The sequence below is a fragment of the Vitis riparia genome, chromosome 4 (assembly GCF_004353265.1).
Source record: "Vitis riparia cultivar Riparia Gloire de Montpellier isolate 1030 chromosome 4, EGFV_Vit.rip_1.0, whole genome shotgun sequence".
Taxonomy (NCBI): domain Eukaryota; kingdom Viridiplantae; phylum Streptophyta; class Magnoliopsida; order Vitales; family Vitaceae; genus Vitis; species Vitis riparia.
In genome coordinates this window covers 6444945-6470994 of record NC_048434.1, presented here as the reverse complement: position 1 = coordinate 6470994, position 26050 = coordinate 6444945, and the positions used below count along the sequence as shown (strand labels likewise).

The 26050-nt window shown below is 40.9% G+C and overlaps 1 protein-coding gene across 5 annotated transcripts in view; it reads right to left on the bottom strand.

Annotated features, from left to right (window-relative positions):
- The window catches only part of LOC117912649 (histidinol dehydrogenase, chloroplastic), a 30105-nt gene extending 5539 nt beyond the window's left edge, over positions 1 to 24566 (bottom strand). The window contains exons 1-13 of one of the 5 annotated variants that reach the window (XM_034827336.1): positions 24489 to 24566; positions 23219 to 23348; positions 21792 to 21913; positions 21652 to 21704; positions 21452 to 21524; positions 21122 to 21223; positions 20932 to 21033; positions 20731 to 20802; positions 20585 to 20647; positions 20435 to 20476; positions 18017 to 18076; positions 17791 to 17901; positions 16239 to 16409 (exon numbers count right to left, since the gene is read on the bottom strand). In XM_034827336.1, coding sequence (XP_034683227.1) covers positions 16239 to 16409; positions 17791 to 17901; positions 18017 to 18076; positions 20435 to 20476; positions 20585 to 20647; positions 20731 to 20802; positions 20932 to 21033; positions 21122 to 21223; positions 21452 to 21524; positions 21652 to 21704; positions 21792 to 21913; positions 23219 to 23342 — 1095 coding nt within the window. In that variant the 5' untranslated portion in view covers positions 23343 to 23348; positions 24489 to 24566. Of the gene's footprint in view, positions 1 to 16238; positions 16410 to 17790; positions 17902 to 18016; positions 18077 to 20434; positions 20477 to 20584; positions 20648 to 20730; positions 20803 to 20931; positions 21034 to 21121; positions 21224 to 21451; positions 21525 to 21651; positions 21705 to 21791; positions 21930 to 23218; positions 23349 to 23800; positions 23903 to 24488 lie in introns of those variants that run through there. The other 4 variants (XM_034827337.1, XM_034827340.1, XM_034827338.1 and 1 more) reach the window with 4 other exon arrangements.
- Between the last annotated feature and the right edge of the window lie 1484 nt (positions 24567 to 26050).

Sequence of the window (26050 nt, the reverse complement as noted above, 5' to 3'; positions counted from 1 at the left end):
ACAATGGAGAATGGGGTGATTTGGGCTTTTACGGGGGTTTATGGCCCTTTCACTAGACTTGAAAGGGAGTGGCTTTGGGAAGAAGTAGGGGCAATCAGAGGAATTTGGGAGGGGCCTTGGTGTCTAGGTGGTGACTTCAACATTACCCTGGCTCAAGGTGAGAGAAGTAGGCAAGGGAGAATGACTTCAGCTATGAGGAGGTTTGCAGAAGTGGTAGATGATCTAGGCCTTGTGGACCTTCATCTGCAAGGGGGTGCATTCACGTGGTCTGGGGGCCTGAATAACATGTCAAGGGCCCGTCTAGATAGATTCCTGGTCTCTCCTTGTTGGTTGGATCAGTTCAGCAGGGTGAGTCAGCGGAGGCTTCCCAGGCCGATTTCGGACCACTATCCAGTATTATTAGAGGGGGGTAGTTGGAGGAGAGGGCCTGCACCCTTCAGATTCGAAAATATGTGGTTTAAAGTATAGGGGTTTAAGGATTTAATCCGGAGTTGGTGGCAGGGGATAGAGGTCAGGGGCAGTGCCAGTTTTAGATTATCGGAGAAAATGAAGGAAGTGAAGCAGAAGCTTAAAGTTTGGAATAGGGAGGAGTTTGGTATTCTGGGAAGTAACAAGGAGGCTGCGATTCAACAAGTGGAGTATTGGGACAGAGTAGAGGAGGAAAGGAGCTTGTCAATGGAGGAAGTAGCTTGTAAGAAGAAAGCCAAGGAGGATTATGCTAAGTGGGTTGATCTGGAAGAAACTCACTGGAAGCAGGTGTCTAGGGAACTTTGGCTGAAGGCAGGTGATAGGAATACGAGATATTTCCACCGTATGGCGTCTGCTCATAGGAGAGTCAATCACATGGACCGAGTTAAAATTGATGGGGTTAGGCTGGCAGAGGAGAGGGAAATTAGAGAGGGGGTAGCTAATGCTTTTAAGCAGCAATTCTCTGAAAGTCCGGGGTGGATGGCGGACATTGGAAATCTCCCTTTTAATCAAATTTGTGTGCAAGAGGCAAAGATGCTGGAGGATTCCTTCTCTGAGGGTGAAGTCCTGTCGGCCTTGATGGATATGAATGGGGATTGTTGAGAGAGAGAGAAAGAAGAAAGACCTTGATTCTCATTAATGTAATGATCTACTTACAATTGAGAAATATATATATATATATATAAGGCTAAGAGTCCTACAAGGCTAAGAGTCCTAACTACCATACATGTGTCCTACCATATATGTGTCCTATATTAACAAGGAAAGGTTATACACTATAAATACATTATATTCAACACTCCCCCTCAAGCTGGAGCATATACGTCATATGCACCAAGCTTGTTACAAATATATTTAATCCTAGGACCTCTGAGAGATTTAGTGAAGATGTCAGCTAGTTGATCATTTGAATTAACAAAACTTGTAGCAACACATCCTGATGCGATCTTCTCTCTAATGAAATGACAGTCAACTTCAATATGTTTGGTCCTTTCATGAAAGACTGGATTGGATGCAATATGTAATGCGGCCTGGTTATCACATATGAGTTTCATCTGTTCATCCTTTCCAAATCTCAACTCTCGAAGAAGATGTCTCAACCATATGAGTTCACATGTTGCCAAAGCCATAGCTCGATACTCGGCTTCAGCGCTAGATCTGGCCATTACATCTTGTTTCTTACTCTTCCAAGATATTAGATTACCTCCAATAAAAACACAGTACCCTGAAGTGGAACGTCTATCTGTGGGTGAGCCAGCCCAATCTGCATCTGTGTAACCAACAACCTGAGTATGACCTCTGTTCTCGTACAACACACCTTGGCCTGGTGTACTTTTGATATATCGAAGAATGCGGATTACAGCATCCCAATGGCTATCACATGGTGACTGTAGGAATTGACTAACAACACTCACAGGAAAAGAAATGTCTGGACGAGTAATGGTGAGATAGTTCAATTTACCTACAAGCCGTCGATATCTCCCGGGGTCTCCTAAAGGCTCCCCCTGTCCTGGTAAAGTTTGACATTCGGATCCATAGGTGTGTCTACCGGTTTACAGTCTAACATACCGGTTTCTTCCAGGATGTCTAAAGCATACTTCCTTTGGGAAAGGACCACAGCAGAACTGGATTGAGCTATCTCAATTCCCAAGAAATACTTGAGTTTCCCCAAGTCTTTGGTCTGAAAGTGGGTAAAAAGGTGTTGCTTTAGTTTCTGAATACCATCCTGATCACTGCCTGTAATGACGATGTCGTCCACATAAACAACCAGATAAATACACTGCCCCAAAGAGTTATGATGATAGAAAACTGAATGGTCTGATGTACTGCGAAGCATGCCAAACTCTTGAACAACAGAACTAAAACGGCCAAACCATGCTCGAGGAGATTGTTTCAAGCCATATAGAGAACGGCGTAACCTGCATACTAAACCAGACTCCCCCTGAGCAACAAAACCAGGAGGTTGCTCCATATAAACCTCCTCGGCAAGATCACCATGAAGGAAGGCATTTTTAATATCCAATTGATAAAGAGGCCAAGAACACATGGCAGCCATGGAGAGAAGCAGACGGACAGAAGCAATCTTGGCAACAGGAGAGAATGTGTCACCATAATCAGAACCATAAACCTGAGTATAGCCTTTAGCAACTAAGCGGGCCTTAAGGCGATCAACCTGACCATCAGGACCAACCTTAACTGCGTAGACCCAACGACAGCCAACGGTAGATTTACCCGAGGGTAAAACAACAAGATCCCAAGTGCCATTAGAGTGCAGAGCAGCCATTTCATCCACCATTGCCTGTCGCCAGCCTGGATGGGAAAGAGCTTCATGGGTGCTCTTTGGAAGAGAAACAGAGGATATAGCAGAAACAAAAGCAGAATAGGGTGAAGATAATCGATGATAACTCAAAAAATTGTAAATAGGATGAGGATTACGAGTAGAGCGAGTACCTTTCCGAACAGCAATGGGTAAGTCAGTAGGAGAAGGCAGAGCCGAAGTAGGTGAAGCCGAAGGGATAGGAAGTGAGTCAGCAGGTGCCTCAGCAAAAGGGAGAGGAGCAACGACACGAGGGCGATGATGATAAACCTGAAGTGGTGAGGAGGCATAGCATCAGGTGGGGAGACAATGGGAATAGGCAAGACTTCAGAAACAGGAAGAGACTCAGAAGTGGTGGAAAAGAATGGTGAGTCCTCAAAGAAGGTGACATCAGCGGAGATAAAGTATCGATGAGTCTCAAGGGAATAACAACGATAACCCTTCTGAAGTCTGGAGTATCCCAAGAAGAGACACTTCATGGCTTTGGCGGAAAGCTTGTCCTGTCCAGGAGTGAGAATATGAACAAAGCAAGTACAACCAAAGACACGAGGAGGAAGGAAATAAAGTGGTTGGTCAGGGAAGAGAAGGGAGTGAGGAATCTGATCATGTAAGACAGAGGAGGGCATACGATTAATCAAATAACAAGCGGTAAGAACAGCGTCCCCCCAAAAACGAAAAGGAACATTACTGTGGAGGAGGAGAGTACGAGCTGTCTCAACAAGATGTCGATTCTTGCGTTCAGCTACCCCATTTTGTTGAGGAGTATGAGCACAAGAAGACTGATGAAGAATCCCATGATGGGACATAAACGAAGTAAATGGTGCTGAAAAATATTCCCTGGCATTGTCACTGCGTAACACACGAATAGAAATATTGAACTGGGTTTGGATTTCAGCATAAAATTTCTGGAAAATAGAGAATAACTCAGCTCGATTTTTCATTAAAAATAACCAAGTACATCGAGAATAGTCATCAATGAAAGTGACAAAATACTGAAATCCTAAAGTAGACGCAGTCCGACAAGGACCCCAAACATCAGTGTGGACAAGCTCAAAAGGAGACTTTGCCCGATTATTCAAACGCTTTGGGAACGAGACACGAGTATGTTTCCCAAGCTGACATGACTCACACGGAAGTGACGATAAAGTGGAAAAACGAGGGACCATCTTCTGGAACTTGGAGAGACTAGGGTGGCCCAGACGATTGTGAATGAGGAGAGGAGCATCAGTGGAAATGCAAACTGCAGGAGATGAATCCGAGGTGAGGTGATAGAGGCCTTGAGACTCACGTCCTATGCCAATCGTCTTCCCCGTACTCCGGTCCTGCAAGGTCACAAATTTATCAGAAAAGGTAATAGAGCAATTAAGAGTACGAGTGATTTTGCTGATGGAAATAAGATTAAAAGGACATTCAGGAGTATAAAGGACAGAAGTGAGAGGTAGAGAAGGTAGAGGAAGGGCCAAACCAATACCTTTAGCCACAGTTTGAGAACCATTAGCTAAGGTAACAGTAGGTAAAGCAGAGGTAGTAGTAATAGAGGAGAAAAGATCCTTATTACCAGATAAGTGATCAGAAGCTCCAGAATCTAGAATCCAGGGTCCAAGAGAAGATGTGTGGGTAAGGCAGGCAGAGGCATTACCAGGCTGGGCAACAGAGGCAACAGAAGCCTGAGATGCGGAAGAGCTCGGAGGCTGAGGCAGCGGAGAATCAGAGGACTGGGCCACATGGGCAGTGCGAGGAGGTCGTCCATGTAACTGATAGCAACGATCGCGAGTGTGGCCAAGTTTATTGCAATAGGTGCAATGAGGACGTTGACCTCTACCTCGGGTACCACTGCGGCCTCCTCGAGAGCTAGTTTGAGAAACTAACACAGAAGAATCTGAAGTACTATCAGATGGCAAAGTCTGAGTGGAGGAGATACGGAGGAGGCGAGCAAACACATCATCCAAGGACGGAACTGATGAACTACCAAGAATCTGATCGCGGACAGGCTCAAGATCCGGACGGAGGCCAATAAGAGTAAGAACCATGAAGAACTGGTCAAGCTGTGTTTGTTGAGCCCCAACATCAGGAGTAAGAGGCATCACAGTCAAGAACTCCTCCTTAAGAGAGGCAATCTGGCCAATATAAGTAGATAGATCCAAGTCCTGTTGGCTGAGATGGACAATAGCAGAAGCCACCTTATACAGACGCTGGATATCATTCGTATATAATCCTTTGGCCTGAGTCCAAAATTTAAAACAAGTTTTGTAGGCCCGAAGATGAAGAAGAATCTTGGGATCAACCGATTGCCATAATACACTACATAACTGGGCATCTATCTTCCTCCACTGTACGCGGTCAACCTCAGGGATATCTGTCTCCTGTGTAATCAAGTGATCCTCATATCCTTGACCCATAAACCAAAGTTCAACAGAGGCAGACCAGGAAAGATAATTGTCACTGCCAACCAATTTCTCCGAAGTAATCATAGGAGAGCCAGATATAACAGCGGAAAAAATGGAATTTTTAGTAGTCATATCTACTTATCTGGAGAATGAAGTATGTTTGGATCGAAGAGAGCCCTAATACGGCTTCAGATTGCGGCGTGGCACCACCGAAAAAGGGAGACGGCCTCAGATCGCGGCGTGGTACCACCAGAAAGGTAGAAGAACACTTCCCAAGGAGAAAAAGTAGTCGGAGCTTCGCCGGAAAGACTGTTTGGAGGGCCGACGGAGACAAAAATCCCCAAAAGAGGTATGTGCAGGGCTCGGATGGGAGAACCAGGGAGGTAGGGAGGCTGGTCGGCGTCAGGCGAAGCTGGAGGAGGAGGCGCGTCGCCGGAAAAGTCCTCACGCGCCCTCACGCGCCGGCGCGTGAGATGCAGCCGCCGGCCGGAAAATTGCGCGTGGGCGGCGCGTGGAGGCTCTTTTGGTGCTGGTGCCTTCACAAAAGTTGGAGATCTCCTCCAGGCGCTCCTTCTGGTATGGTCGGTGTCGGAAAAATACGTCGCCGGAAAAGTTCGCCGGAAAAGTTCGCCGGCGGTGAGTGGTTTCTGTCGACGATCCGAATGTCCGGAAAGTATTGGGAGATGGGGAAGGTGACCGGAATGAAACACGATCACCGGAAGGTTTCCCGGAGTTGATGACACGGGAAACAGGAAAGAATTAGGTTTTCTTCCTTGGCTCTATACCATGTTGAGAGAGAGAGAAAGAAGAAAGACCTTGATTCTCATTAATGTAATGATCTACTTACAATTGAGAAATATATATATATATACAAGGCTAAGAGTCCTACAAGGCTAAGAGTCCTAACTACCATACATGTGTCCTACCATATATGTGTCCTATATTAACAAGGAAAGGTTATACACTATAAATACATTATATTCAACAGGGATAAAGCCCCAGGTCCTGACGGGTTCTCAGTCTTCTTTTGGCAATGCTGCTGGGATTTCGTCAAGGAGGATATTCTGATGATGTTTAAGGAGTTCCATGAACGGAATACGTTCCTTAAGAGTATTAACAACACCTTTCTGGTGTTGATTCCCAAGAAAGGAGGGGCTGAGGATTTGGAGATTTCAGGCCAATCAGCCTGTTGGGGGGCCTCTATAAGCTGTTGGCAAAGGTGTTGGCCAACAGGCTTAAAAAAGTTATAGATAAAGTAGTTTCCCAAGATCAGAACGCGTTTGTTAAGGGTAGACAAATTCTTGACGCTTCTCTAATAGCTAATGAGGTGATCGACAACTGGAAAAAAAAAGGGAGACAAGGGGGTTATCTGCAAGTTAGACATAGAGAAGGCCTATGATAGCATTAATTGGCAATTCCTCTTGAAAGTGATGGAAAAAATGGGTTTTGGAGCTAAGTGGCTGAGGTGGATGTGGTGGTGTATCTCCACAGCCAAATTTTCAGTGTTGGTGAATGGAACGCCAGCTGGGTTTTTTCCGAGTTCTAAAGGGCTGCGTCAAGGGGATCCCCTGTCCCCTTACCTATTCGTAATGGGGATGGAGGTGCTGAGCGTCCTAATCAGAAGGGCTATGGAGGGGGGCTTCATTTCAGGTTGCAAAATTCAGTGTGATAGAGGTCGGGTTGTCCACATTGCACATTTGCTTTTCGCCGATGATACGATTGTCTTTTGTGAGGCAAAGAAGGAGAACTTAACGAATTTAAGTTAGATCTTGTTCTGGTTTGAAGCCGCGTCCGGGTTAAGAATTAATTTGGCTAAAAGCGAGGTTATTCCAGCAGGAGAGGTGCAAAGGATAGAGGAGTTGGCTGTGGAGTTAGGGTGTAGGGTGGGGCAGCTTCCGAATGTGTATTTGGGGCTGCCGTTGGGGGTGCCTAATAAGGCTGCTTATGGCTGGGACAGGATTGAAGAAAAAATGAGAAGGAGGCTTGCTCTTTGGAAGAGCCAATATATATCAAAGGGTGGGAGAATCACTCTAATTAAAAGCACTATGGGAAGCATGTCAGTGTACCAAATGTCGTTATTCCGTATGCCCATTTCTGTGGCAAGAAGATTAGAAAAATTGCAAAGAGACTTTTTGTGGGGGGGGGGGGTCTTATGGAAAGGAAAACTCATCTGGTTAAGTGGGATGTGGTGTGTGGAGATAAGGAGAATGGGGGGTTGGGTCTAAGGAAGTTTGCTACAATGAATAAAGCGCTTCTTGGTAAGTGGACGTGGAGATTCGCTTCGGATAAGGAGGCCCTTTGGAAGTATGTGTTGGAGGCAAAGTACGGTCAGGAGGACTATGGATGGAGGACCAAAAAGGCTGTGGGTGCATGTGGTGTGGGGGTGTGGAAGGAAATTTTAAAGGAAACTGGATGGTGCTGGGACAAAATGGGGTTCAAGGTTGGGAAAGGTAACAAAATCAGCTTCTGGACTGATGTGTGGTGCGAGGATGCAGCGCTGGCCCAAAGGTTCTCACATCTCTACAGTTTGGCAGCCAATAGAAATGCAAAGGTTGAAGACATGTATGACCAGAATGTAGGGGAAGGAGGTTGGAATTTGTGTTTCAGTAGGGATTTCAATGATTGGGAGGTGGAGTTGATAGGTGAGTTGCTTCAAACATTGAAAGGAGTTAGGATTACTCGGGAGGAGGACTCAGTTGTTTGGAACGGAGGGGGAAGTGGGCAGTTTAGAGTGAAGGATGCGTACAGCTGGTTGGATAGGGCTAGGGCTGTCAATTTTCCGAAGAATAAGATTTGGGTGGGAAGAGTTCCAACTAAAATCATGTTTTTCGCGTGGGAAGCTACTTGGGAAAGATCTTGACTCTTGATAGGATTCAAAAAGAGGGTGGCAGCTCCCGAATAGGTGTTTTTTGTGTGCTTGCGAAGAGGAAAGTGTGGATCATTTACTTATTCATTGTACAGTGGCTAGAGTTCTTTGAGACTTAGTGTTGGGCTTAGTTGGGGTCAAGTGGGTGTTCCCTTATACTGTAAAGGAGGTTTTATATAGTTGGGGGGGTTCTTTTGTGGGGAAAAAAAAGAAAAAATTCTGGAATTCCATTCCATTATTCATTTTTTGGATGGTTTGGAAGGAAAGGAATAGATTAGCCTTTAGGGGGGGGGGGGGGGGGTCTTAGTTATTCAGAGGTCCAAATATTCTTTTGTTTGTAATATCTGGGGTTGGGCTAAATTGTATATGGAAGAGGAGCCGCATTCCCTTTTAGATTTCCTGGAGTGGTTTGCCTCCAGATGAGGGATGGTTTGTTTTTTGGTCTTTTTGCTTGTTTTGGCTTGTACTGCATTGTATACGTCCTGTATACGTTGAGGTTTTTTGCCTCTTTAATGAATTGTGATTGCTTATCAAAAAAAAAAAAAAAAAGTATGTGCATGCATGTGTCCATGTGCATCAAAGGTGAGAAATGGAACACCTATCAAAAAACAAAAAGGTGAGAAATGGAATCAATGCTCTATTACTTTGGGAAGAAGAAATTTGGGAAATGCTAACTCCTTCCAAAATGGCTTTCTAACTTTGGGCAACAATGTGAGAAACTCTTTTCTATCCTTTTTAGTTCCTGGCGAAGATATATGAAGAATGGGGAGAAGTAGTTTTGTGGTGGAGTCCAAGTTGTTTGAGATTGAGGTTGAGGAGTCGGGTGGAAAGTTGAAAGGATGCATATGGGAGAGATGCAGGGGCTTTGATTCTTAGGTTAGATTTGGGGAGGCTAGTCTTCGTTATCTGTTGGAAGGCATTGAAACATGTTGTAGAGAGGCGGATGATCAAAGATGGGCTATGGAATGGTTGGAGGGAAACAGAAAGTTCAGAATGGAGCGACGGATGAACAAAGCAGGGAGATTCATCCTATGCTCGGTCCGAGATATGGAAGCAAAAAGATACAGCATCATCTTCCCTGAAGGGAAGGGTCAGGCCAGTGGATGGAATTTGATGGCTGTAAGGTTGAGAGGGCTGGGAGTGACACCGACAGAAGGATTAAAGCTCACCAAAATGCCAGAGGCTCCGTTGAAGCCGAAGGGAGTCCTGAAGGTTCAGTGGAAGGAAAAGAGGGAGGAAACGAAATCTTATGCAGATGCTGTTAAATCAACTCCGAGAAGGGTGGGTGAGTCAGTGTGGTTAGAGGTAGGGGATAAAGGGGTGCGTGGTAGACTTGAGCATCTGAAACATTGTCTAATAGGGAGGTGGGGTTCAATCTCAGCTCCTTTTCCTGAGTTGGATTACGTTAGATTTTGGACCCGCCATAATTGGGAGGTTAAGGCGAAGTTGTCTATTGTCGGGTTGGGTAGGGGTATTATGTTGTTTGATTTCGAGCAGGCTCAAGAGGCTGAGAGAGTATTGGCCAGAGGCTTAAGAAACATTAAGGAAAATTGGCTCTTCTTGGACAGATGGAATCCTGAGGTGGGATGTTCCCTTAAGGACTCCTTTGCCGCAGAGTCTTGGGTTAGGGTGGTCGGGCTCCCACTCCATCTCTGGAGCTTTGAGGTGTTCAAAAATATTGGAGATGGGTGCGGAGGATTTTTAGCAGTGGATGAAGGCACCAGGTCTATGTCTGAGTTGCAATGGGCGAGGATTTTGGTGAAGCGTGTGGATTGGGAGGTCCCTAGCTCTGTTCATATTGTTCTGGGGACGGGGTGCTTTTCCCTTCATCTATGGTGGGAATCTGCACCTTGGTTCTCGCAGGTGGTTCCGGCGGGAAGCTGCTCCAGGAAGGGCGGGGTAAGGACGGGGGAAGAAGACGCTGGGTCTCATCGGGTGGCTTGCTGTGGGAGTCAAAGGAAGGGGGAGGAGCAGTTGGGGGTGCAGGTGGAGGTACAAGACGTGGCGCGTAATGGAGGAAATCCACTTTTTCACTCTGATGAGGCCTCTGCAGAAGGGTCTATTGAGAGGAGATGGGTTGATGGGTCAGCCGTCCTAGTGGGAGGGGGTAGGGAGTCCCCTCCTATCGATATGGACATCAGTGGAAGTGGGCTGGCAGGCCCTAGCAGGTGCTGCGACCCTTCATCTTTGTTCAGTGGGGAGGCCCAAGACTGTTGTCTTGTTAGCCGGGTGGACTTGGGCCGGGTTCCAAGGCCCATTCCCTCTTCCTAAAGTGATGGTGTATCGGGTGTGGCCTGTGGGCCTGGTCAGGCTGATGTTGGGGCCTTTTATGGAAACAAGTCCCCAGTCTCGACTCCTAGGGCTCGGGATATGCTTCCGCCCCCCTCTTCCAAAGGCGCAAGTCGAGTTGCAAGAGGAGATGCCGATCCCCTAGACGGGTTGCCGCGAGACTCGTTGACGCGAGTTTCCTCTCAGGATCGAGGGCTCGTGACTGACGAAGCTCTACGCGAAGAGGCTTCCAGGTACGCTGTTCTCTGTCATATTCCTATGGGGGGTCGGGATTTCTCTTCTCCTTCTCCTTCGTCGAATGCCGTTGAATGAGAGGTCTTTCGGGGTATCGGGTTCTGAGGTCAACGAAGAGGAGCAGAATCCGCTGAGTATCATCCTGGCTGACGGTAGCAATGGGGTGCTTGCCTCTAGGGGAGAGAAGCCAGTGGCTGGAGAAGGTCCGAGGGAGGAGTTTGAGGGGATGCTTCAGGATTTGGATGGGTGCCGGTGGGACGACGGTTACTTGGCGAGGTTTAGTAAATTATTGGGCTTCTCCATGGACGGTTTTGAAGGCGAAATACTAAATCTGCTCCTAAGGACTAAGAGAAGAAGGGAACAAAATTTGAAGAAGGGCTCGTCAGGGACCACTAAGTTTGACAGGGAATTGAAAAAACTTGAGTGGTCTATCAATTACTCTGGGGCTAGAAAGGAGAATTCTGCGGCCAGAGTTGGTGGGGATAGAATCTCGATAGTTAGATGAGGTTAAAAATTCTATCCTGGAATGTCAGAGGGGCTAATGACAAGAATAAAAGGAAGGTTATCAAGGCCCTAATCAGATCGCAAAAGGTGGATTTGGTGTGCTTACAGGAGACTAAAATCCAAGAAATGTCCCAAGGGGTCATTCACAGTCTTGGCGTGGGAAGATTCTTAGGGTGGGGAGCTGTAAATGCAAGAGGGGCAGCTGGAGGGGTGGTGGTGTTCTGGGATAAGAGAGTGTTGGAGTTAGTAGGCCTGGAAATGGGAATTTTCTCAATCTCGTGTCGTTTCAAGAACTGCGAGGATGGGTTTATGTGGTTTTTCACTGGGGTTTATGGTCCTACTACGAAAAGGTTTAGAGAACCTTTCTGGGAAGAGTTAGGTGCAATTCGAGGTTTGTGGTCTGATCCCTGGTGCATCGGTGGGGACTTCAATGTTATTAGATTTCCCAGTGAGCGGAGTAGAGCAGGAAGAATGTCTGGCTCCATAAGAAGGTTTTCGGAGGTTCTAGATGAGTTGGCTTTAAGAGATTTGCCTCTTCAGGGGGGTCCTTATACGTGGAGTGGGGGGTTAAACGGCCAGTCCAGGTCAAGACTGGATCGTTTCCTGATTTCGGAGGAGTGGGAAAATCAATTTGGTGGAGTATCTCAGTGCACTCTCCCAAGGCCTGTGTCTGACCACTCCCCAATCCTGTTAGATGGGGGTGGAGTTAGGAGAGGTCCTATTCCTTTCCGTTTTGAGAATATGTGGCTGAAGGAGGAAGGTTTTAAGGAGCTTCTGAAGGGCTGGTGGCAAGGTTTTAATTTCAGTGGCTCATATAGCTTTGTCCTCTCAGAAAAACTAAAGGCTTTAAAAGTTAAGCTGAAGAATTGGAATAAGGAAGTCTTTGGTAAAGTGGGGGTGAATTTGAGGATGGCTTTGGGCAAAGTTTCTTTCTGGGATGAGCAGGAGAGGCAGAGAACATTAAACGAACAGGAGTTAGAGGCTAGAAAGGAGGCCAAGGAGGAATTTAAAAAATGGGCGATTATGGAGGAAATCTCGTGGAGGCAGAAATCAAGACAAATTTGGTTGAAGGAAGGTGATAAGAATACGGGATTCTTTCATAAGATGGCGAACTCTAACAGTAGAAGGAATTGTTTGAAAAAGATTAAAGTCGGAGGTATCTGGCTTTTAGACGATCAAGATATTCAAAGGGGAGTGGTGAGGGCCTATCAGGACCTGTTATCGGACCCTGGTGGCTGGCACCCAAGTATGAGCAGCTTGGAGTTTGATAGAATTGGTAGAGAGGAGGCTGCCAGGCTGGAGGAGATGTTTTCCTTGGAAGAAGTGTATTTGGCCCTTTCGGAGCTGAACGGGGATAAGGCTCCTGGTCCGGATGGATTTCCCATTGCCTTTTGGCAGTTTGTTGGGATTTTGTCAAAGACAAAATAATGGGATTCTTTAAGGATTTTTTTGAGAGGGGGAAATTCGTTAAAAGTCTTAACTCCACGTTTCTGGTCTTAGTCCCCAAGAAAGGTGGGGCTAAGGATTTACGTGACTACAGGCCCATTAGCCTGGTGGGTGGGCTGTACAAGATTCTCACCAAGGTTCTAGCCAATAGGTTGAAGAAAGTAGTGAGTAAAGTGGTGTCTCCATCCCAAAATGCCTTTATTGAAGGAAGGCAAATCCTTGACGCATCGTTAATTGCAAACGAGGCCATAGACTCGTTGCTGAAAGGGGATGAAGCTGGGGTGTTATGCAAACTTGACCTGGAGAAGGCTTATGACCATATTAACTGGGACTTTCTGATGTCAGTGATGCAAAAGATGGGTTTTGGGGTGAAGTGGGCCGGCTGGATCAGGTGGTGCATCTCCACTTCATCCTTCTCAGTTCTGATCAACGGCTCGCCAGCGGGTTTCTTCCAGAGCACTCGAGGGTTAAGGCAAGGGGACCCTATTTCCCCCTATTTATTTGTCTTAGGAATGGAGGCCTTAAGCTGCCTCATTAACAAAGCGGTTAGGGGGGGCTTTCTTTCCGGATGCAGATTAAGGGGCAGGGGTGGAAATGGGATTCAAGTATCTCATCTGTTATTCGCGGATGATACGCTGGTCTTTTGCAAGGATTCCCAAGACCAAATGGTTGTCCTAAGTTGGCTTTTAATGTGGTTTGAAGTCATTTCTGGTCTGAACATCAACTTGGAGAAGAGCGAAATTCTGCCGGTGGGAAGAGTTGAGAGTGCTGAGGCCTTGGCTTCTGAATTGGGCTGCAAAGTGGGTTCTCTTCCTTCCACCTACTTGGGGCTGCCTCTTGGTGCTCCTCACAAATCGGTGGTTGTGTGGGATGGTGCGGAAGAAAGGATGAGGAAGAGACTTGCTTTGTGGAAGAGGCAGTTCATTTCTAAAGGGGGGAGAATCACGCTCATTCGGAGCACTTTGGCTAGCATGCCGATTTATCTTATGTCCTTGATGCGTATCCCAAGGGTTGTAAGATTGAGGCTTGAGAAAATCCAAAGGGACTTCCTTTGGGGTGGGGGTGCGTTGGAAAAGAGGCCTCACCTTGTAAAATGGGATGTGGTTCGCTCTCATAAAATGAAGGGTGGCTTGGGGATCAGAAATTTTTCCACCCTCAATAGGGCCCTGCTGTGTAAATGGAGCTGGCGTTTTGCGGTTGAAAGGGAGTCTTTTTGGAAACTTATTATCAGCACGAAGTATGGGGAAGAAGAAGGAGGGTGGATCTCTTGTGAGGTTAGGGAAGGCTATGAGGTGGGGTTGTGGAAGGAAATCAGAAAGGAAGGCGGGCTGTTGTTTAAAAACGTTTCCTTCACTGTAGGGGATGGTAGAAGGGTGAAATTTTGGAAGGACATTTGGTGTGGTAACATTCCCCTTTGTGAGGCATTTCCTTCTTTGTTTGCATTTGCGGTTTCTCAAGATGTGTGGGTAGAGGATTGTTGGGATTCTATGGGGGATGGGGGGGGGATGGTCTCCTCGTTTTTCTAGATCTTTTAATGACTGGGAGCTGGAGGCGGTGGCGAGCCTCCTTTCGGTCCTTCAAGGTAAGAGACTCAACATTGGGATGGAGGATAGTGTGGTGTGGAATGCTTCTAAGAATGGGATATTCTCTGTAAAATCCCTGTACAATACTCTTGATTCTGGTGGTGCAGTCCTGTTTCCGTGGCGAATCATTTGGAGCCCTTGCGTGCCTACTAAGGTGGGTTTTTTTGCTTGGGAAGCTTCTTGGGAGAAGGTTCTAACCCAAGATCATCTCAAAAGGCGGGGCTGGTCTCTAGCAAACAGATGCTTCTTATGTTGTAATGATGAGGAGACAATTAACCACATCCTTATCCATTGCCCCAAGGCGAGGGTGCTGTGGAATCTTGTGTTCACGTTGTTTAGAGTTAATTGGGTCCTTCAGCTCACGGTTAAAGACACTCTCCTTGGCTGGTCCGCTTCCTTTGTAGACAAGAAGCGTGGGAAAATCTGGCGGGCAGCCCCCTTTGTTTATTTTGGACGCTGTGGAAAGTAAGAAATAGGATAGTGTTTGATAATGAGGCTTTGTCGATCCAAATATTGAAAGCCTCTTTCGTTTGTAATCTTTTCTCTTGGACGAAGTCTTGGTTAGATGGAGAGCCCCGTTCCTTATTTAGCTTTGTAGATTGGTTGGGCTCTAATTTAGGGTTGGTGGGTGTAAGCTTCTTTGTGCTTTTTGTTTTTGGGGCTTCTCGTGTATACTCCCTGTATGCTTCGGGTTGCCTTCTTGCTTCCCTCTTTTAATGAAATTTTTTCTTTGTTTATCTATCAAAAAAAAAAAAATGCTCTATTACTTTGGGTGTGTATTTCTATAATTTCCAAAACAAATTCTCAACTTCCACACCACACCATGTGGTCTTCTCTCTCCACACACCACACACAGACCCACCACCCATCTATGATACCCTCCCACCACTACTGCCCAATTCTTGTAACCTCATCCAGGGCCACTGCCACTGCCACTGCCACTGCCACCGCCACCACCAGTGGTATGTTCTTGGTTTTTTCAAAATTAATAAGGAAAATGAAAAGAGATGAGTTCTTTCCTATTTCCAGAGAGAAGAAAAATGGCAATGCAACTAAAAGAAATCCAAAATGTATAGTCCTTTAACATAAAGGATGAATAGGAAACCCTAATTTGAGACTTTAGGGCTTGTTGGAGCTGCTGAGCATAACGAATCGAAGCCGAAGACGGATCAAGGTTTTTATTCCAAGCCGATAGGCGAAGGGCCGAAGGATGGAGCGTGCAAAGTCGATCGTGCACCTGTCGTGTGACCCGTTGGTCCTAAGCAATGTCTTGCGCGAAGCGACCCACCTAGAAACAGCTCTCCTTTATGTTTCGAGATCAAATAGAATATGTTTCTTTCCATTCCTCGTGAGCCACTTATTTCTCCGAAACAAGAGATCAAAGTTATTTGACTCCTTTTTCCCAATAAGTCGACGGCGTTACACCATTGGGATACTTTGAATAAACTAGAGTACATATAGGATACACTGGTGTTAAAACCTTTTCTCAAGATATCTTCCAAACTGTTGGGGTCGTTGCTCCGAATGTTGTTCCCCGGTGTCTGCCTTGACAGGGCGGTGCTCTGACCAATTGAACTACAATCCCAGGGAAAGAAGGTGTACATCCTACATATTCTTATGATTTAATTCAACCCATTTCTATTTAGAAGCGCCGTCTTCTATTATAAGAGAGACGCGAGTGATATATTGATTATACACACGGATATGCACTTTAGTGATTACTAGTAATCCTTTCGTTATTGACAAATCGATTGATAATCAATCTTTCAATGAAAAAAGTATTTTTTCACTTTTCAGTTATATATTTAAAAGAGGGGGACAAAAGCATAATCATTGAGAAGAGAGTCTCAAAGGAATGTACACAAAGCAAGAGAGCAGAATTGTGCAACCATAATTGATCCTAAAGACACCAATGAAAATACAACAAATATGAGCTTATTTCTATAAAATTGAGCTACCAAATTAGGAAAAAACCATATAATGCTGTGTTCAACACAGAAGGGGCTTCAAGCCATTTTTATAAAGCTGCAATTGGCTCATGGATTCTGCATCCAATCACTATTTTCCAAACAATCTAAATATGCATACAAAAAACAAATTCAAAAAATTAAGAACCAGCCCCAATCAAGAATAAGACCACTAACCTCAACCATATCGTGAGCAAACACAGTGAAACTGTGGCTCAAAGCTTTTGAAGCAAACTCTCCTCTTGGAAGGCTTTGGCACTGCTTGCTGATTTCCTCCTCAATAGCCCTTAGGTCCATGCCATCCCCAGCAATTACAAGAACAACCTGACTATCAGGGCCATGCTCAGCCTGGAAATAAGTCAATTGAAACATCAGGGATGAAATAGTATGAAAATTGAAAGCAGAGAACTTAAAAACTTTGCTTTACACATGCATATGGAAATAGGGGGAGCTCCTAACCAATGACAAAGAGTAGAGCTTTGAGGAAAGCCTAATTGCAAGATTCTGCAATTGGCATAAAGAGAAATTTGCAGTCTTGGTATTGGAAGGTTTCACCAGAGAGAATATCTTGAAAATGTAACTAATGCTTGAAACCACTTAGGTTACTTGATTATTCATAAATTCAAGAAACGTACTAGTCTGAAACCTCATTGGATTGATAACACAAATTCATTTCCGATCAGGAACACCAAATATAACAGCAGGTTTTAATGCATTATTCCCATTAAGTTTAATTAATTACTCTTAGCAATAACCCAATTTTATATCCCTTCCAGTTTTCTAATGTAGATTCAAAATTTTAAAATATATTTAAAAAGATCATCTGGAAGAGAACACCTGCTCTATCATCCCCACCAGGAGCGAATTTCAGTTTGTTTCTTTCACATTAATTACTAATGGAACAAATGCCCATTCTCAAGATAGACTAATTATTTATATAAAGAAACAACCATATTAAAATAAAATGAGGATGAGGTATCCTTGAAGTAGAGAAAAAGAGAATGGATTCTAGGAGGTTCAGAAATAACAAGGCACGAAGAACAGAGAGTGATTGAACAAGGAACTAATATGAGTGTGAAGGCCATGCAAAAGCATGCAGGCATCTACACTCCTGGCGTAAAAAAGGATAAAAAAAAAAAGAAAAAAAAGAAAAAAAAAAGGAACCTCCAAGTTTCCAACTGAAACACTCGCGCAATAACTTTTCTGAGAAGCTCCCTCCACAAAAATACTTGGTAATATCATCAAGCAAACATGTATCTACACATAAACAATAGGAAAAGAGAAGAATGACCATTTAGCCCTTCCACCTACACCACTCAAAAAACGTCTATTACAACTCTACCTCATCTTCTTTGGTGATTCCAGAATTCCACCACCCCAAAAGAAACCATTTTTTTTTATGAGAAACCCTAAAAGAGACCTATTATAAATATGAAAATGTTTTCAGAATGAAAAAGTAACTAATAGAGATGGATACAAATCTGTTCCTTCGACCTAACTCCAATCCTTTCAAACTTTCAAATATAACTAGACTGGTCAAATATAACTAAACCTAGATCTTTATGTAGTAGGGCCAACTGCTAAAAGGATTTGGACTTACCCAAAAACAGGTGCACTTACTATATCATTCACATTAGATAAGCAGAAAACATAGAATAACTTACTTAACCTAGATTTATGGAAGTGGTCTATCAAAAATTATAACAAGCATTACAAAATGATTACACACCTGGGACAACAAATCTGCAGCAATATGAACAGGATTAGCATGTTTGTCGGCAATGACTAGAACTTCTGATGGACCCGCAGGCATATCAATTGAAACCATAGCTTCACTATTCTGTTGATGAATAAAAAAAGAAAAGCAACAGAATCATATCAAGATAAGATGTGTATCATATAGACAGCAAAAAAGTAGAGTTCCAATAATCTTTGGGAAGGAAATGTGTGCCTACTTGGAGAATCATTTTTGCAGCCGTGACATACTGATTTCCAGGGCCAAAAATCTTTTCCACCTGCAAATTATGACTAAATACACTTAGAACTGGATGTCATTTCTGATGCAGCCAAGCAAAACTAATTAAAATACTACATCTTTGATGAAGTAACTCAAAGAATTAGAACCATTTTCCTCTTCAAATTAACAAAATGTTATCCAATCAAAGGTCTACACTTCCCTTTGGGCAGGATTGTCACACAAACTAAGCTGCTCAAGCTCAACCCAATAAGAGGCTCATGTAGATAGAATAAGTGGTAGTGTCAGAGTGGAAATTGTTAGATGTGCAGTCTGCTCCTTTGCTTGAAAGTATAGACCAGCTAACCAGGATTAATGGGCTGGCCATGAGGGGAGCTCACTCGACTGAGTTTTATTAGGAACTTTGTCCTCTTCCTCCACTCCCCCTCCCTGCCTCCTCAGTTTCCTCTGCTTTGACATTGCCCTGATTTTTAAGGTTGGGTTTATGTTGTTATGAACCATTTCTAATCTTTTTGTTTTCTTTTTTGATTTTTCTTTCTTACCCTTCTATTTGCCTGAAGGAACCTTCATTCATTCCAATTGCCTCTTTTATATTACATTAATATACATATTGAATTTCTTTAATATAAAAATAAAAATTATTAATAAAAAAACCTCCCCTAGTTGGTGGTTAGCAAGCCTCACTTGAAAAAAAAAAAGTACCAAAAGATCAGATTTCTGGGTTCCCATATGCCTGCCCATCTCCATTTGCTTCAAAAATTGTGTACAACACCCTATTATGATACATTTTGTTTTGGGACAAATCATAATCACTTCCTTCACTCTCCAATAATCTACAAAGTAGTGGCAAAAGGTCATGTATTAACTCATGTATTCCCTTCCATATTCACCCACACAAGCACATGCACATGTTTGGGCCTGCATACAGACACAACCATATAACCAAGTCTAATCTTTGTATTTGTCATGTCCAACACAACAAACCATTTGTATAGATTATAACTTTTAGACGTTGACAGGGGCAATATCCAATATTTACCCACTATTTACTGCCTAAACAGCTTTTAAGAGTTTTAATAGTGAAAAATGTTATTTAAAAAACCTAGAGTAAAGCTCTTCATCTATCTAAATTCAACAAAGTCACTATGCCATCCACTAGGGATCAGCTACAAGGCTCCTTTAGCTCTATTTTTGGTATTTGCCTTGCATTTTTGGTAAAACAAGCAAGGGAGAAAGTTTTGGTAAAATCAATCATACTCCAATTCTTACTTATTTCTCAACAACAATATGAAACTCCTTTTTTTTTTAATTTTTTATTAAAACAATATAAAACTCCAATTGTCCAGGTGTTTTGTTTTAGTTATTTATAATACACATTATAACATCAAGGATAACTGATTTCCACATAAAATGAGATTGATTTGGTAAAGACTGCATGGCCCAAGAACTATTGTGCTAAACCCATCAGCCCATCTTTTTATTGTAGTATCCTAAAAGCTTATATTGTGCATGCCTCTTTCTCTTCCATTTTATTTTATGTTGGGAGCAAGGTTGAAATTTTTGCCAAAATCTCAAATATTGCATAGATTATAATTTTGATATAAATGTAATGTAATGTGTTTTTAATTTTAAAATTCAATGCAATGTAATTTTTATCTCTATATTAATATTCAGTATTCACTTTTATAGCCATATTTGTAATTAGTGTATTTTTTATTATTCACTAATGACATTAATTTTATCATATATTATTTTCTTAAGAAAAACTAATTTAACATGTACATTATTGATTATTTTATCATTTCTCCATCCATAATATTTCTATCTTTTGGTCATTTTCCACCATTTTTTTCTAATTTCTAAAGAAAATTCCATCGATATTTCTGTCAATATCAATATTTTCAACATTGGGTGGGAATAAACTAAATTGTTGAATCATCCATAGCATCAGTAGACTTAATAATCCTGGATGTCACCCTTTCACATTCTTTTGACCCAGAAGTTTATGACACAAACATAAGAATGATAATGGACACCCAGCAGCTTGCATGATACTCATTAAAGCATACAAAACAGGTAGGTCAAGCAAGAAGCCCAATTTCCAAACATTCAATAATTCTTAAGCCAATACTCAAAAGCATGAAAATAATCACTAGCCAAAATTTTTTCTCCCATATATTAAACCCATTTCAGCACAAGCACACAAGTCCAACCACTGGTATGTTAACGCTCAAATGCACAAACTTGCTTTTCAATTCAGAAACCAAAATATTAAATCCCAATTTCAATTTAAGTGCATCAACTCAAAACCCTTAGGTTACCAGCAAAAGAATCCAATTCTTATTTTACTTCAATGCAATACCAAAATGTGTGTGGTACATTAACTGGGAACTATTACCTTAGGGCATGATGTTGTCCCCCATGCCATGGCAGCAATGGCCTGCAAATACAAATTATCAACTTAGAAAGTAAAATTAAAACACAGTGCCATACATAGGTGTTGTCTGACAGGCAATTTCAAATATAGGAATTATTAATGCTTTCAAACCTGTGCCCCTCCAGCTTTGAGGATATGAGTCACACCAGCTTTCTTGGCACAATAGAGTACCTCCTACAGGAGAACATTAATCAAATAATAATAATAATTGATTTCATAATGAGATAGATGTCTCATCTTAGGCACTAAAAGAATACCTTGCAGATGCCGCCATCTTGACTAGGGGGAGTTGCAAGGACAACAGTCTTACACCCAGCAATCTGTGCAGGCTGGTGACAGAACATACTCAATGTCAATCAAATGTGGCAACAGACATCACAAAGTCGAGGATCTAAATAAAGATTTGTAGGAAGATGAACTAAAAAAAGCAATTGACTTGGTAAATTTGATCAACCTACAACTGAAAGCATCAGAGCTGTTGAAGGTAACACTGCAGTTCCTCCTGGAACATAAAGACCAACAGAAGCAATGCTCCTTGCAACCCGTTTGCATTTAACACCCTGGAAAAAATCAGGAATAGAAAAAGTAAATATGGGTTAGAAGTAGGATGAATCAACCATAATTAGCATTCAATATTCTCTTGCTTACTTTCATGTTCTCAACAATTTTTTCAGCTGACTTTTGAGCAGCATGAAATGCAAAAATGTTATCATATGCCACATCAAATGCTTCTTTTATACCTGCATCAAGCTGCAGCACAGATATATATAAATTTTAAAGGTATTGGAATTGACAAATTTGCCAATAGAAGTCACAGCTCACAAATCAACCTTTCAGGTCAAACAAGTAGTTACTTAAACATGAAAGGTAAATGAACTATAGCTGACTCCAAAATATTAAACCTAAGTTAAAGGGGGTTGCCAATCTTCAGCAAAAAGATATGAGTGCACAAAAGAATACTTGTGTTTGAAGGAATACCTCTGGATCTGGAAGTTCAGCAACATTTTCAATTAATCTATCTAGTTCAACTTTGTCAAAACGTGTAGTATAACTGCAAAAGAAATATATGACAATCTCAATGCTAACTGTACTGCACAGAGCAAAATTATTTCATCCCAATTTCAAAAGCTTTAAAATACAAGCAAGATATTTAATAAAGAAATCAATGAGGCACTAACTCTTTAACAGCAGCATCACCTCTACTGCGTACATCATCAACAATGGGGTGAACCTGATACAGTATCATCAAGCGCTAAGTAAATTGAATAAACCTCAAAGGGAAGTGAAAGTTGCTCTCAGAAAGAAACTTGAAGCCCACCACATTGAAAATGGAAGAGAAATCAATACGAGGACGAGCCTTGAGGCTGTTGACTTCAGCCTGAGAGAGCTCTGATAGTCGATAAGACTTCATTGAACAACTTATACTTCTATGAGTTGATCCTGCAACAACAGTTAACTATAGAAATGAAGATGGATAAGAATCACTAACAACACATACATTACATCACTTGTACAGGAAGGGAGCTCCTAAACTTGGTCAATCAAAACCATACAAAGATCAAAGGGTGGTTAAGAACAAAAACTTGAATTAGACATTGCATATAGTAGACATGTTATATGGTAGACACATTAATAAGTTTGCACAGGTTAACTTCCCTTTTGCAATACCAACCTTTTTTCCAGGCTTTTGATTAGTTGGGTGAAAGATGAGACAGCAATGCATTATGGTGCATAATGGCAGGCAATCAAGAAAATTATCTAGAAATGAGTGTTGCTGAATGAAATGGATGTGTTAGGAAGTATATGTAATTCATTAAGGTGAGAGAGGAGCAAGCACCATCCATGATTAAGCTCTATCTCTCTCTCTGAAATAATGGGGGTCTGAGCGTGATATGGATGTTAGGAAGTATATGTAATTCATTATGGTCTCTCTCTCTCTAAAATAAAGAGGGTGAAATGAATGCATTAAGAAGTGTATGTAATTTATTAAGCTGATAGAGGAGCAAGCACTATAAACAATCAAGCTGTATTGCTTGTTCTCCCTCTCTCTCTCTCTCTCATTTCAGATTCTTCTGAATTCCAAGTATACATTCATATGAAAGAGTCTCATACTGTCCTTTTTGTTGTCCATCCATTCATAGCACAGAGTCAGTTCAGTTCCGGGTTTTAGATCACTAGGGGAAGTCTCACTGCAGAACTGAAAGGAAGGGGAGAGCAGGACAAAGCAAGCAGCAAAGGGCATAGTTTCATCAAACTTACTAAGGCAAAAGGAATCCTCAACAATCGAGCTATGGAAACCATAAATAACATTAGTCTCGAAAACAAAATACATAATGCAGTAGAATACAGTCTCACGGCCAAAAAGGTCCATGATGCACTTGTTTTTCTTAATGGTTCAAAAGCATGTAAAGGTGGGCAGACCCATGATTATCAAAACCAGAGTAAACACAAGTGGATAGATGTTTTTTTCTATCAACTACCATCTGACATACTGGCTGTGAATGGGATAATATACCCCTTTTTAAGTAAAATATAGTTATCAAATGTCACATGACTCACATCCAGTTTTTCATATCTTTATGGTTTATAGGACAAGCTATTAATCAATAAATACATTAATTTTCATTTTTTTTAAAATAAAAATGAATGCAGAAAGATAATTCAAGAACCCTTTTTAATATCTAATTCCCATGTTAGTATAAAATGTCACTAAATCAAAAGATGTATCTAACAATATGGCTCTACCTTCTCGTAAATAACAAGAACCACGATATATATTTTGGGGAGTACCAATTACTCGAAACTGATGACTCTGCCACAATTTAGTCAAAAAGTTGCTCCGATTAAAAGATACAAGTTGAATGTCCATCACCACCTTCAATCAATCAAATTGGCAAGAATGTAAAAACAAGGCAAGTAATTTTATAGAAAAATGGAAAAAGATGAAAGTTTTCCCATTAATTTAATTCAAAAAGATTAGGCCTGACCTTATTCATGAATTCATACTAAGAATTCCAAATTTATACATTCTTTACTCTAATTCTCTATATGAAAGAGAAGTATGATTGTAGACAAATAAAATTGAGTTGGACTCAATTTTTATTTTCCTTCACTTTTGCTCCATATTTTTTTCTCTTATTTTTCATTGATTTCCATGATCCAAATGGAGCCTAAATAAACCCAATATTTTGAGTCAAATCACACATTATAACTTGATTCATCAAAAACCTTGAACCAGATACTACAAAGGCAAAATCAAAGTAAAACCTAAGCAAAAGCAATACAAAAGTAAAGTATGGAGAAGGATGAAAATACAACAATGATTACCAGCAATGGATGATAGAGCTCTTCTTCTCCATTGAGAGAGACATATCCATGGAGAAGGATGTTACTTGAATTTAAAAATGATTATTAGGTAATCTGATTAATCTATTTTTTATATATTTATCTAATCCATATTATGTATAAAAATTTGAAGAAACCAAGGGCCTGTTTGTTTAGTGTTTTCAAGAACTGTTTTCTGTTCTTGAAAACAAAAAACACCAAAAACTCGTTTGGTTGAGAGAGTCATTTTTGTTTTTGTTGTTCCCCGTGTTCTCAAAATGGCACTGTTTAGAGAACAATAAAATGTTGTTTTCCCCGTTTTTGTACTGTTTACAGAACAAATTAAACAACAAAAAAATCATTTGTTCTCCGTGTTTTTTTTCCTTCCCGTTCTCATCTCATCTCCAGCACAGTCCCGTCGCCTCTTCTTGATTTTTCCCGTTTCTCATTTTTGATTCAGGGTTCGTGAAATTTAAATCCAATAGCACAATAGCAAGGAGACCCCTAAAACGGATCCAGAAAACACAGTGAGCAAAAGAAAAGCAAATTTTTTTTTTCTTGGGGGTTTTGCATGGATTTTCTCGGAAATCAAACGAGGATGAATTTTCCCGGAAATTGAATGGGGCATGGATTTTCTTGGGAATCAAACGGAGGTTGAAAAAAAATAATAATAACATGATTAGATTAGTACCTGCGAGGATTGAGAGTGGCAGAGTGAGAGAAGAGGATTTTCCCGGCTGGAGGGCAACTTCAGAAAAGGGCTTCTTGATGCCCGAGTGAGAGAAAGAGATAAAAAAAAATTAAGAACAAATTTATCTCAACTTAATAAAATATGCTATAATTTTTAATAAAGTTAAAAATTAAATAAAAAATATTAATAAAAATAATTTTATTATGTTTGATTTATTTTAAAAAAATATAAAAAAATATTTTTACTTTAAAATTAATAAAATAAATAATTTTTTTAATTTAAATGAACTATATATCTAAAAATTATTTATAAATTTATAATATAAAATTACTTGAAGAAAATATTTTATTAATTGAAAAAGAAAAAAAACATCTTTTAAACGTGTTTTTTGTTTTATAAACTGTTTTTTAAAATTCAGTTTTCAAACACAATTTTTTTTTAAAAAACACCAAAAACTGTTCTTAAAAACTGTTCTCAAAAACTGTTTTCCAAAACAGTTTTAAAAAACAGCAACCAAATAGACCGTTAGGTTCTTAAAAAGATCAAAGGAACTATTATTAATTCATCTACTATGCAGACAAGCTTTATCGCATCCTATGAAGCTACTACAAAAGCATTATGGTAAAGAAATTTTATTGAAGGTCTCAAGATTATAGATTATATAAAGAAACCTACAAGAATTTGTTAGAGATAATTCAATTATATTTCTCTTTTCCAAAAATAATGAAAGTGGAAGTTGGAGCAAACATATCTACACAAAGTACCTTGTTGTCATATGAGGTACTTATTAAACATATAGGAACTGAGCTAATGGTTATAGATCCCATGACCAAAGAATTGCCAACAAAACAATATAGAGATCACGTGGAGCATATGGCGTCAATTAAGTTTTGGTTTGACTCCTTCGAATATATAAGATTGGATTATAATTAAGGTTTGAAATATCAGTAAATACGATATATCGATACTTGGATTTTACGAATATATAAAAAATATTGGAGAAATATCGATGGATATTTTGACAAAAATATCAATATAGTAAAAATTATTTAAAATTCATGAAAATATTTGAAAAAATTATAAAATAAATAAAAATCACATTTTTAAGTTATTTTGTAAGTACAATTGATATAGATATTATTATGAAGAAAAATATCTATATGCAATGATGTATTGGTCTTAATATATAATTTATTATTTATCTTATCAAATTACTTTTAATTTATAAAATATTATAACTTCCAATTTTCAAGTAGTTTTCAAAACTCTAATTTTTAAATAATTTTCAAAACTCCGGTTTTTAAATAATTTTCAAACTCCAATTTATCAAATAATTTTAATTTCACTTTGGTTTTCAAAACATTTTTCACGTCACTCCGATTTTTCAAATAATTTTAAGTCCTCAACTTTCGTCCTTCATTTGGGTTTTAGGTCACCCAAAATCTTAATTTTAATAAGCTTGCTGTCATTTTCATTCTAGCATACACTTGTACAAATTTTCTTTGGTTTTCAAATAATTTTTTGTTTTTCCTGATTTTAAATAAGCATGAATATAATTTTCA